The sequence below is a fragment of the Vigna unguiculata genome, chromosome 4, assembly GCF_037176805.1.
Source record: "Vigna unguiculata cultivar grain cowpea cultivar isolate G323 ecotype 2 chromosome 4, ASM3717680v1, whole genome shotgun sequence".
NCBI lineage: Eukaryota > Viridiplantae > Streptophyta > Magnoliopsida > Fabales > Fabaceae > Vigna > Vigna unguiculata.
The window spans coordinates 45,963,493-45,977,181 of NC_140795.1; the positions used below are offsets into that span (position 1 = coordinate 45,963,493).

At 29.1% G+C, this 13,689-nt stretch overlaps 1 protein-coding gene across 1 annotated transcript; it reads left to right on the plus strand.

Moving 5' to 3' along the window:
* The first annotated feature begins 1,774 nt into the window (after window positions 1–1,774).
* Window positions 1,775–6,793, plus strand: LOC114182692 (damage-control phosphatase At2g17340-like). The gene is made up of 12 exons (XM_028069607.2): window positions 1,775–2,149; window positions 3,206–3,271; window positions 3,356–3,422; window positions 3,557–3,625; window positions 3,945–4,085; window positions 4,634–4,762; window positions 4,880–4,966; window positions 5,365–5,439; window positions 5,522–5,599; window positions 5,722–5,799; window positions 6,406–6,468; window positions 6,561–6,793. The coding sequence occupies exons 1-12, from the start codon at window positions 1,980–1,982 to the stop codon at window positions 6,639–6,641; spliced, it is 1,104 nt and encodes a 367-aa protein (XP_027925408.1). The 5' UTR covers window positions 1,775–1,979; the 3' UTR covers window positions 6,642–6,793.
* The last annotated feature ends 6,896 nt before the right edge of the window (window positions 6,794–13,689 follow it).

Sequence of the window (13,689 nt, forward strand, 5' to 3'; positions counted from 1 at the left end):
CTAAATCTTTTTCTTTTGTTATTTTTTTATTGGTTAGGATGTAACAAATTTGATTAGTTGTGTGGTGCGTCTTCTCTTATGTATATTAGGGGTTCATTATTTTACTCTAATAGAGTGAGAAACATACCAAAAGTTTTCACATAACTTTTTTTTTTCTTACATTACCTTTTGTTCTTTTTGTTATATTTGTTATATTTTGTTTTGCTATTTTCTTATATGGTACTAAAGTTAAGTCGACTATTAAATGTTTAAAGAAGAGATCCTAAATGTTTGATTCCAATTATTCCATCGACGGACAAGAGGCAACATGCTCTCATTGTAGGAGCCACTCGAGTAGTCCACTGATAATAGATGAGTTTAGCATTGAAGCCATGTACCCAACTCACAAAGTCAATATTTTTTTCTAAAGTTACAAATTCATTTTGCTGATTTCTCTTGCTTGCATTATTCTATTGACTAAAGATTGTTCACCTTGTAGACCTCATACAATTATGAGTACGACAAGACATTAGAGGCACTCAGTCCTTCAAATTTTTAGGGTCACATCAAACATCACACAATGTGCAATGTTCTTCCAGTCACTTGGCCTTACCTTCGATTAAACCGTTTTCATGATGGACAAACTGTTAAATAAAAAAGATAACCCCTTCTAAAGAAATATGCATTAGAATTGTTAGTTGGAACGAGACTTTTAGAATGCAGACTAACATCTACTCTTGCTAACAATGCCAAGAAAGTTTCATTTACTATAGGGGAACCTTTCTATGATGATATAGCTTATTGATGTCCCATTTGACACTTTATGTATCTAACAAACACAAGACTCAATATTACATTCATTCGTCTTCCATTAGGGAGCAATGTTTTTTTTTTTTTTATCAAAAAATATTAGTTGTTGGTTTTTTTATTATTGGAGAGAGTTGAACTTATAATTTCTCCTACCATTTTTTATTCTAAACCCGTAAAACCAATCTTATTTATCTACATTGCATACTGTTATAAATTTTGTCTTTCATAAGTGAACAATGTATATCTAATTAGATTGTCACATTGTTAGAGAAAAGGATGGTCTTTTTCTCCTAAAATTTCTTCCCATTCTTTCTTCTTAGTTGACAAACCTTTATACCAAACCTTTTGACCCTTATTACATTCAAGTTGAAAATTTCTCATATTAACTTTTGAATTAGGACACATGTCATCTAAAGGCTAATTAAAGGCTAATTAAGAATCTTTTATAAATCTTGAAGATGGCTTAATTTTCTTCTTTTTTTACGACTTTTTTTTTTTCTTAGATGTAACAAATTTGATTAATTATGTAGTGTGTTCTCTCATGTATATTAGGTGGTGTGCTTTCTCTCTCACTCACTCTCTCTCACACACACACACACACACACACACACACACATATATATATATATATATATATATATATATATATATATATATATTATGCAAAAGAAAGTATAACAAATAAACTTATAACTTAGGTGGCTGCTCCCAATTTAGTAAGTCACCTCATGAGTCGTCTTCATGACATGTGTGGCCAACCAAAGCTTCTCAGTTTGAGGCAAGAGATGACAAAATTTCAAATATCAGCAGTTTGAGATTGATATATAATATTATAATTAGATTTAAAGATTTTTGTAGCTTTTAATTATTTTAGAAAGCTAAAATAAACCCATGAAAAATTAAAACTGATTATTGTTTACTTATTAAGAGGTATTATTTAGTGAAGAAAAATAATTTGTTATTATTTTTTTTTTTTACCAGAAAGGCAAAAGAAGCTGAGAGTTTCGACTCGTGTGGGAAGTGAAAGTGAGGAGAGAAGCGCCACTCCGTCACGCTTTCTCTCTCATCTCTCTCTGTGTCTCTCTCACTGCAATTCCTCTTGGCGAATTGAACTCACAACGCAACTTGGATTGGATCTTATCGTTATTTATTCATTTTGCAATCACATTGATTCGTTCTTGCTGTGGAAAATGGAAAGCGCATCAGAGCTTGTGGAATTCCCATTGTTGCTGACACCAATCAATTCCCACTACAGAGCATGCACCATTCCCTACAGATTCCCCTCTGATAACCCCCGCAAGCCCACTCCCACCGAAATCTCTTGGATTGATCTCTTCCTCAACTCCATCCCCTCTTTCAAGTCCGTTCTCCTCTTCTCTCTTCATATTTTCACTAAAAAAGTTTTTTTTTTCGAACCCGATTCGCCGTTTTTCATCGTTCTCAGCATACCCTTTTGCTCGTTCTGCCCGATGATGGCTTGTGTCTGTTAAAAATTACTTTTTTTCTGTCGTACAAATCGATAGCAAAAATTGGTCGTTTTTATATTTTTTGCTTTTCCTATGATGTTTGATTGTGCGATTTTAACGGTAATCAGGATTGTTTATACTGCTGTCATAGTTACCTCTTGTGTTTGTATGCTAACTTATTTGATTCGTTTTCTTCTGCTTTCTAAAGTGTGTCGACCATTGTTCTTGTAGTTGGATTTGATTTCTTTTTTTTAACCATTATATGTGTTTGTTTCTAATGGTGGTTGGTATGTATGCTGGTGAGAGATGAACCAGATATTCAGGTGGTGTCACCATTACCATTTGTTTGTTGCTTATCGTTCAGCAAAATAGCAGTTTGAACTGCCAAAGTAGTTGGTACAATTGGAGGTCAATGGTCCTGATTATGCTTGATACTTCTCATGACATTTTTTTTAACTTTCTTCACATTTCCTTGGTACTGGTTTGGGGTTAGTTTGTTTGTTTTGGTTTCTTTAGGGACTTTAGAGGTTGCAACCAAAAGTCCAAAACTTACATCTAGAAGATGATTTAAGAGTTGTCTCTAGGTAAGTAATAATGAAGCTTCTTTATAGGTAGTTGAGTGTTTGGTAAATATTTTATGTAAGCGTCTTTAATGAGAGACCAAAATGTCAAGATCATAGTAAAGTCTCTAATAAGTAATAACAATGGATGTTTAAGTTGTTTTAATAATGATTAGTGAATTTGTTGATATACCTTTTTTTTTTAATCAACCCAAGCACATCATATGACCAATCAATTTGACTCTCAGTCAAGATTTTAGACGCCCATCTTTGTTCAATTTACAAACTTGTTTTTTCCTAATCAATAAAATATGTGATTTTATATAATTGCATGGATTTCATTGTTTATGTGTTTCTTGTTAACATCATCATTTAGCTTTGGTTTGGCAGGAAGCGTGCAGAGAGTGATTCTACTGTTCGTGACGCGGCCGCTAAAGCTGAAAAATTTGCTCAAAGGTGATCTTTTTATCTACTCTAGATAATAGCTTGTGGTATTGAATTTACTAATTTTGTATTTTGTTTATGCTTTCCCTGGAAAAGATATGCTGACATACTTGAAGACTTGAAGAAAGATCCTGAAAGTCATGGTGGGCCTCCTGATTGCATTGTATGTTCTACACTATAGCTAAAATTATGCCCCAAGCCTCCCTCCCCCATAAGAGGAATTAGAAGATAAAAGCAAACAGCTGGTGATGTTTCTAATTTCCTTCATTGTTTTTCTTTGTGTTGCTGATTTTTCAGCTTCTTTGCCGACTTCGTGAGCAAGTGCTCCGAGAATTAGGATTCAGAGATATATTCAAAAAAGTCAAGGTAAACTGCTATTGGGGATGCCATTTCCTTATTTTATGGAGCTATGGATGATAAAAGGTTGAATAAAAATGTCTTCCTGTTTGATTGTAGTTGAAGAAATTTAACATCTTGCTTGCCCTGTGGAGGAAAATTGAATGGATTTGTTTTTTGTTATAGTTTGTTGAAAAGCTCTTTAGTTATTAGTAGAAGTGGAGAAGATTTTACCATTTATTATCAATTTCAATAAAGAAGAGCTAGGGTGTTATTATGACATTATTTATGCACAATGTAGTTTTATGTCACTTAAGGTATGTTACTCTTCTCTGATTGACTTCAATAGGATGAAGAAAATGCCAAAGCCATCTCACTTTTTGAGAATGTTGTTCAACTTAATGATGCCATTGAAGATGAAGGCAAGCGACTTGAGAATCTAGTCAGGGGAATTTTTGCTGGAAACATATTTGATCTTGGTTCTGCACAGGTAGGATGATTTACTATGCTTTCTTTGATAACTTTGCATAGCTAAATTTTGACTCTTCTCAAACCAGACTTCAAATACTAATTTTTTACCCGTTAAGCTGCCGTCTCTATGAATGTTCTTTTATGTCCATGTTACAATACCAACCTCTTTACTCATTATTCCTTCCATTTCCCTATTATTTGTTTTGGTTTAGTTTAGTTCAGTTATTCTATAAAGAGACATGGTGTGATTGATATCATCAAAATACAATATTTCATAATTTGGTTGGATTGTTGGCATTACTAATGTATATGCTTATTCATTTTTTTGATATTATTTGATTTAGTTCCTCAATGCCATGTGAAGCATAAGGGCACATGGTTTGGTTAATTATCCTTAGTGAAAATACAATGTTCCTTTCCGTCTTCCTAGGTTGCTGAAATTTGTCATTGGTAACTGGATATAATTAAAGCTTTACTCATGTCTGATCTTATTTTCCTATCACACGTGTTGAATTACTGCTATTTGTACTTTATATATTAACTAATTCTTTTTACAATTTCTTGAAGCTTGCAGAGGTTTTCTCTAAGGATGGAATGTCCTTTTTGGCTAGTTGCCAAAATCTGGTTCCTCGACCATGGGTTATTGATCATCTTGACACTTTCAAAATGAAATGGAGCAGGAAGTCATGGAAGAAGGCAAGTGTCATGTGTATAAATTCAAGAGACACAATTTTATCATTAATTATTGAGTGAGTATTTTTGTCTCCTGACTGCCGTTGCTAATGTTCTAATCTTTGCCCTTTATCATGGCAGGTCATCATATTTGTTGATAACTCTGGTGCAGATATCATTTTGGGTATCATGCCATTTGCAAGAGAGCTACTTCGGCGTGGGAGTCAGGTTTGTTGACTCATTCATTTGCAGAAGAAAAATTCACTATGGAAATATTGTGTAGAGATATAGGATAAGGAACCCTTCTTAAGATAAGAACGAAAGATGAAAAAAAAAAACTGAAAAATGAGAAAATCAATGGAGCAAGAATGTCCAATCACTGACAAGCTTACCTGATTTACATGGCCATTTGCACCACATAAAACCCAAATGCATGTGAAATTTCTTTAAAAATATGAGTTATTATTATCCAACCAAATGAATTTTTACCAGATCATTTGTTATCACATGGCCACAGATGTTTACTGGTTTTATTCCATTTTAGTTATCTTTTGAAATTGAAGCTGCTTTTGATATTCTGTTCTTGCAGCTGGCCTAACATTTTACGTGATTATCTATGGATGCAGGTTGTATTGGCTGCTAATGACTTGCCATCTATCAATGATGTGACTTGTGCTGAGCTAGTTGAAATTATATCAAAGGTAATGAAAACAAATATGTTTAAGTTTTTCAAATGGCCATATTCCTCACTAACTCCTTTCAATTTGGTTTCCACTTAACCAGTTGAAGGATGAACAAGAACAGCTTGTGGGTGTCAGTACTTCAAATCTTTTAATTGCTAACTCTGGCAATGATTTACCTGTAAGTAAAATGAGCAATGATATTTGCTATTTAGCAAAATTATGTATTTTAGCTTATGATATTGGATCATTTATCTGACACGATGATCAAATCTTTCTTGAACTTGTTGAAACGGATTACAGGTTATTGATCTTACAAGAGTGTCACAGGAGCTTGCATACCTTGCCAGTGATGCAGATCTTGTCGTCTTAGAAGGGATGGTAAGTTCTTCTAGAATATTGTTTGAAACTTCTACGTGGAGTGGAATAGGGTAACAAAGGAAATGGTTTTAGTAGCAATAGAAATATTGTAGTTTCTTCATTGTTGGAAGTCCCATTTCGTATAGTGATAAGATCAATTCACAATATATAAGTAGATGTAAACCTTACCTTACAAACCGGTTTTGTAGTGTTGAGTTAGGATTAAAATTCACTTCTTAACATGGTATCACAGCCATGAGTTAGAATATATCCTAGCGAAATTTATTGTTTGTTGGATTGATTGTTCCACTCACTATCAGTCTGTAACGGACCATCCATTAATGTCTAGTCTCATGCATGAGATGTATATGACTCGGCGTGAGGGGGGTGGGCTAGAAGTTCTATATCGACTAGAGATAAGAACAATTCACAATATATAAACGGGTTCAAACCTCACCTTACAGGTCGGTTTTACGGTTTTACGGGATTGAATTAGATTTAAAGTTCACTTCTTAACATTCATATTAAATTCTTCCATTGCATTATATTATATCATAACCCCATAACCCAAATACTGGTTTATCAAATTCAAATGTTAAACAAATACTAATCTAATTCTTTTGTCAGGGCCGTGGAATAGAAACAAATCTCTATGCTCAGTTTAAATGTGATTCCCTGAAGATTGGAATGGTAATGCATCTTACCATTATTTTACCTTCTTCAACAATGAAAATTTGAGCTTCTAATGATTCCTTATTTCTTTATTGGAATCCTTTTCTTAGGTCAAACATCCTGAGGTTGCACAATTTCTTGGTGGACGTTTATATGACTGCGTATTCAAATACAATGAAGTTTCATCTTAACAAGCCTTATTCTTTTCTCTACTAATGCTGCACAACCTTCATATTTTCTACCGTTAATCCTTTAGTTTGGTACTTTTTAGAATGTCATTTTAGTGTTATAAAAGGTGATATGACTGAACCATTTTACTTGTAATAAAAAGCGATTCTACATACACGTTTTGTTCTCATGCTGACAGAAAGGTAACAACATGCAGTTAGAAAAATGTTAACCACATACTATTTCATACATTTTTATTTCTTATCAGTTCAAATTCATATTTAAGTAACAAAGTGAGACTTGTTTCTTGTAATGAAGCTCCTGAATTTTAACTAACACCAGAACTGTATCTTTTCTTTGTAAGGAAAACTTCATTTTTCGTAATTTTGAGACCTTCAACTTTAAAGCGCATGTCAATCCTGTTTGCACATATCAAGTTAAAAATGAGTCGGTTTAATTCATCTTATTTTTTTAGTAAGTTAAAAATTTTGTAATTTAATTTAATTTATCACAAGTTTATGAGTTAAGTTGTTTGAGTCACTACAATCATAATGTCCATTTATTTTATAAAACACTGTTATAAAGGTAGTAATTAAAAATTAAGGTATTAAATTATATAATTTAACAAATAAATAAATTAAACTTCTTAAAGTAGTTAAACATTATTAAATAATATTCTCATTTTTAAAAAGATTAAATTTTTAATCTACATGATTTCAAGTACTAAACAATTAAGACATGGTTTGAATTGAATCTTGACTCTTATGTATGTGTTCATTAAATACATGGTTAGATATCCAACATTTCCCTTTTACACAAATCATGTTCATACCTTACTAATGATATTTTAATGTTTAACTTCTTACAAACATACTTTCACCATTGTAGGACTTTTCCAGAAACAAAAAACTTGGCCACTATTGCTGAATTTTTGTGCGTTGGTTAGTGTAGATCTCATGTAAAATCTGCGTAAACCAAAAACAGTAACACTTATTTGCTATCATACTTGTTTTGAAGTGGCACAAATAACCATTATTATGAACATGTGATGCAAAGGCTTATTTTTTTTTTTATTATTGAATAAGCATTAGAAGAAGTATTCGAGAAGGAGTGGATTTCGTACACATATATAATTACTATAATTAAAGGAAGATCCATTGAATCTTTAAGTTGGCATTGTTTTTTTGTAAAGTGTTGTATAATGAAAGTAGGTCTTTAGTCTTAGCCATATTGTTGCCATCATGGGATAATACAATTCTTTAATTCACCAACTATAACCTGTCACAACTAATAAAAGGAATCTACACTATAATTATACTATTATATTATTGCTGCAAAATATATGCGTCATTTTTTTTCATATTTAATTTATCTAAAAAACATCTACTTCATCACTTTTAATAGGTCTATTATTATTTTCTTCATCTATAAAGTTTAATCATGAAACCTTAACATATTCTACTATGATTTCACACATTAAATTTTTTTAGTTAAATATGTTTTACTCCCTCAAATTTCAATGAATTTTGGAATCAGTCATTTTTCGAAACTTTATACCAATTTAGTCCTTCATCCTTAGAAATGTGTGAATTTAGTCATTCTTACCAAATTTTGTTAAGTTTATTTGACATTTTAAACGCATTTTATGATAATATTTGAGTTAACGTTGAAGCGAAAATGTGTTAAACGGTGTAAACAATCCAAATATTATAATGAAATGTGCTTGAAACGTCAGATAAACTTAACAAAATTTGATTAAAAGAACTAAATGCACTTATTTTGAAAGATGAATGACTAAATTGGTCAAAAGTTTTGAAGATAGATTAATTCCAAATTTTGCTGAAATTTGAGGGACCAAAAACATATTTAACCCTTAAATTTTCTTATTAGATAATATTAGTCGTTAGTTTTTGTTAGTAAAAGAGTTTTATAACCTCTTTCTATATAATGTTTTGAGTTTTTTTTTTTGTTTTTCTAAATCTTTTAGGAAGAACCATCAAGTTTTTATTTTGTAAGTTTTTTCTTTTTAATATTTTGGAAATCTTGGAAAACATGTTTAATTAAGAGAATGCTAATACATTTAACACGACTTTTCAATTATTAATCCATCAGAAGATTAATAAATACAAAACTAATGAACAAAACGATAATAAAGACACTAAAAAAACAATTATTATTTCACTAATGTTCTTGTTATTTTACCTTCAATATGTAATAGTTATATGTGCATCTAATTGTCCTCTGCTCAAGCATTTAACATTTGTTTTAGTAATTTTAATTGAATTACACTAAAAGAAAATGAATAGACTAATTATCTTAAATTTTCGAGATCACAATAATTTTAAACACTAAATTAATGAAGATTATTTTGTTAATTTCATGAACGGACTAAAATTAACGATGGTTAGTTAAAATAGTAATTGAAGCGCGTGAGAAAACAAAGCATTTATCTTTTGGCCTCTCTTTTTCTTTTTGAAGATATACATACCCTACCGTATCACCCTTTTGTTTGGTACCCTATGGACCAATTATTATATATACTTTTTCTATATTCTCTTTAAAAATAATTGTGTAAGAATAATTTTCAATCACTATATACAATAAATAATTTTATACCACCAACAATAATATTCTTTGCATCATGAACTCAACCACTAAATTATGAATTAAAATAATTTTTAATTTCATAATTACAAAACTATAGTTTTATATCATGTGGCGTCTAATTTCTTACACGAGTTGTTGTGTCATTTTCATCAAAAAGATTTTCCCATTATCTCTCCTAATTCATCTAAAAAAGATGATAAAGGACATTACGAGAGTAATAACCGTGTTTGAAGTGAATTTTAAGTCTAGTTCAATCCCAGAAAATCAGCTTGTAAAATGAGGATTGCACCAACTTATATATTGGAAATTGACCTTATCTCTAATCGATGTGGACTTCCAACAAGTTGCAATTTTAAATCTCAATTAACAAGCATTCGAATCACAATGAAATTAACATTTTTGGTGATAATAAGTTTTTAATTATAATATTTATTGATAAACAGAAAGATATGAATAAATATTAGAAATATAAAGTGTGATTATTGGTAAGGGGTATCGTAGAATGAAAGACAGTGATAATTACATTGCAAAGGCGAATATACTGATAAGAAAGAAAAGAAAGATTATTGATTATGTGTTTGAACTTTTTGTGTACCCTACTTTGTTGATAACAAATATAAGGCCAATATTCAAAAGACACATGTGGTAATATGTATTATGTAATGATTAACCATAATCATAATTAGTGACACCACCATATAATAATACTCCATAGAAACACACATTGAGGTTTTACCTTTTTCTTCACACATGGATGAATCAATGTTGTTGTTCAATTACAAACCCTAAAGTTCAAATTTAAATTTCAAAATTTTTTGTAATTGCTAGAACTTTAGCTATATATGTCCTAAAATGGCTCACACAAGCTAAATTTACCCATCATGTAATCATGAAAATACAAATGTTTGAATTTCTAATAAGGTGCCTTAGAGTGTGCTAGAATTAGGGTTTTAACATATTTTATTTGAGATTTTTCTTTTCATCTGAAAAATCATCAAAGAAGTTTATTAAATGAATAGTGAGATTTTATGATTTTTAATGGTTTTAAGAAATAATACATTGTTGGGAAATTTTACATTGGATGCCTCAAGTCTTAGAGTGGAACTTATATCCTTGAAGATTTTACTTAAACTTAATTAGTTTAAGATGAGATATAATCTGATTTCAGAGCTTACAGATTTAATTAAGTTTTAGTGTTTAAAATTTAAGAAGAGTTCAATATTGATATACTAAATTTGAAAACAATTTAATTATTTAACTCTAAAAGAATACGATTTTAATCCTCAAATTACCATTAATGGATTAAAAATGTATTTGCAGTCTTACAAATCTAATATATAAAGAATAATATATATATATATATATATATATATATATATATATATATATATATTAAAGTTAAATCACTAAAAGTATAATTAAATCAAATAATTTAATTGAATTTAATGGATCTATTTGAGCTTTTGCAATCCAATATTAGGTTAAAAGATAGTAAAAATGATGATTTTTGTCTAACAAGAAAGCAAATGTGAGTATCAACAAAATACACAATCCACTGATGTTAGGTGTGTGTATCACATGAAGGAAATCACAAATATCAAACGTGAGTATCAACAAAATACACAATAATATTATAATATACCACTCAAAATAAAATCACAAATAGCAAAATATTAAACTAATAATAATTTAAATTTAGACATATATTTTTCATGTATCGAATTTCAATCTAGGTAGAATGGTGTAAATAAGATTTTTGATAATAATATTAAATTATTATATTATAGTAAATGAAATGTCCTTATACCATTACAGTAATAAAATTACAGTTATGAGAATGAGTTAACAAAAAATTAATAAAAATATAAAAAATCATCAAAACATTATTCTACATGAAGCAACAAATAAAAATATTAAAAAGAAGTAAAAATGATTAAATGTATCTTATAAACTATTTGATACACTATTAAAAAAAAATAGAACGGACCCCGAAGATATGATAAAAATCTTTAGACATCAAATTAGTTAAAATGTTGAGAGATACTATTTTTTTTTAATGAAATAGTTATTCAAATGAAACAAAAATTAAGGACAAAAAAGAATAAACAAGATAAACTTTTTTATACTACTTAGTAAATGAAGAGTTTATGCATTTCACTCTTAAAATTTAGAGTCAAACATTTTCATATGAAAAAATAAACAATAAATAATCAAATATAAAACCTAAAAAAATTTTGATTCACAAAAATTGATAATACACCCTCTAAACATAAGTCTATAAAGAAAATAATGTGTAATCAATGTTCTAACAAGAGAAAAAATATATTACCGATGTGAGTGAATTTTGTGGATATAAAACAACCCAAATAATTATAAAATGAGAGAAAAAAATGTGTATTAAAAGAAATTTCTATCAAAGATTAATTTGCTAAATTTATGGTAAACTTTTGGTTCATTCCAAGCCGAGTTATTTTCGGTTTCCATTTACAAATAATGTTAATCTTTCACTAAGAAGTTTTACAATCAATTTTGTGCATAGAATAATAAATTCATATAAAATAGCTTAAATTTAATGGTCATTTTTGCATGAGAGGATTTCTATTTATATACATATTGTAAACAATAGTTGGAGCTCGCATACAAAACCCATATTCTTGTGGCCAGCTTAATCAAATTATGATTATCTTTTGTTTGATATCTTGTAACACTAAACCTACTATATATAGAACACCTTTTCTTTGAAAAATCCTTTTATAATATTTGACAATACCATACATTTTCAAGAAGGGTTGATCAATTTTATCAAAATATGCATAAAAAGTCGCGAGTCAATATATATGAAAAATAGCTAATTAACAATTCAAAATTCCATCTTAGTACGTTAGAAATAGATTTTAAACTTAACTCGATTTCACAAAATTGACTTGTAAGTAAAGTGAGATTTGCATCTTATCTATATATTGTGAATTGGCCTTATCTCTCGTCGATGTAAAACTTCTAATACACCTACCATGCCAAGGTATATCATCTCGTACGTAGAATTAGAAATTAGTAAGTGATTCGTTAACGGCTCGATATCAGATGAAACAAAATGTCCAAAAAAACTAGTTAGAATAAACTCTAACTTGGTTCTAATATATATTAATATATATTAGAAGTCATTTACTCTTTTACTGACCTTATCTAATCTCTTTCAACTTCTTATATATTCATTATATTCTTTATCATTTAAACTGCTTATTATATAAAAAACATTACATAAATATTTAAATGTATATTTTACAAAGTACGTGTCAAATAATAACTATTATTTTATATTATCTATTAAACAATGACATTTACAAAATCACAGTTAACAATAAAACCACTAAATTCGAAATTAAAATAAAATCATTACCTCTTTATAAGACAAAATAATCAAATTTCACGTTATTGACGTCACATTTTTCCATGGTACCAAACACATTTCTAGTTCTTCAGTACAATGTGGAATGAATACTTTTTTTTTTTTTTAATTTTCTGGTACAAAGGCGAGAATACCAATTATGTTTTTCTTTTGGAACACTATAATCATGTTCTTCTTCCCCATTAACTGTACCAAACAAAATCCCCAATTTTACTAATATTTTCCCAAACTGGGAATTATATATTTTATTTTACAGCAGGAGTCTTGAATTGTACTCAACTAATTTAAAAAAAAATGAAAATGCATCCAATTATCTTGGTTGCTTGAGTGAGTACACATGTGTGTGCATGATTTGCAAAAGTTGAGGCATTATATGACATAAAATACTGTGGATGTTTTTTTTTTAAAAAAAAAAAAGGTTTCGATAAAAGAATGAATTAGAATGTGTTGTTATGGCTTTATTTTGAGGTCTTTTAAAAGGTGAATGAGACATAACACCTGATAATACATGTAAAGTCTATGCTTAACAACCACATGCTTTAGGTTAAATCATTTCATCATTTCCTCACCAAAACCAAGTATATGTCTACATAACACCTTTGACTTTTCATCTCAATCATACACTCTTCTTTCTTCTTTCTTCCATTTTTCATTTCCCTTTTCTCTCTCAATTCAATTCTTTCATGTTTATGCTAATTTACAATTCTAAATATACTAATTAGAAACTGTTGGTGGTTGTCACACACACCTCAATGTTTTCATTCTAGTTAAATAAAGTCTTCAATGTTGTATACATTATACTATATTATATTATAATGTAGGTTTAATTAAATTTTTAAGTTTTTTTTTAATAAGTTGAAGTAGTTTTAACTGAGTTTTTATTAGTTTTTTTATTTATTAAATATTTAAATATTTTAATTTTTAATTGAACTTTTTATCATTTAATTTTCTGTTAATTAGGTTATATGATCATTATCTTGTTTTGTTATCTTACTTACATGTTTTCACATGTCATTACAAGAAAAAATAGTTTTAGTAGAAGTTTATTTTTTTCATTA

Coding starts and splice junctions, on each gene's coding strand:
- LOC114182692 (XM_028069607.2), top strand. CDS start 1,980: ATGGAAAGCGCATCAGAGCTTGTGGAATTCCCATTGTTGCTGACACCA. Junction 4,086..4,633: donor TTGATCTTGGTTCTGCACAG/GTAGGATGATTT, acceptor AATTTCTTGAAG/CTTGCAGAGGTTTTCTCTAA. Junction 5,800..6,405: donor TTGTCGTCTTAGAAGGGATG/GTAAGTTCTTCT, acceptor TTCTTTTGTCAG/GGCCGTGGAATAGAAACAAA.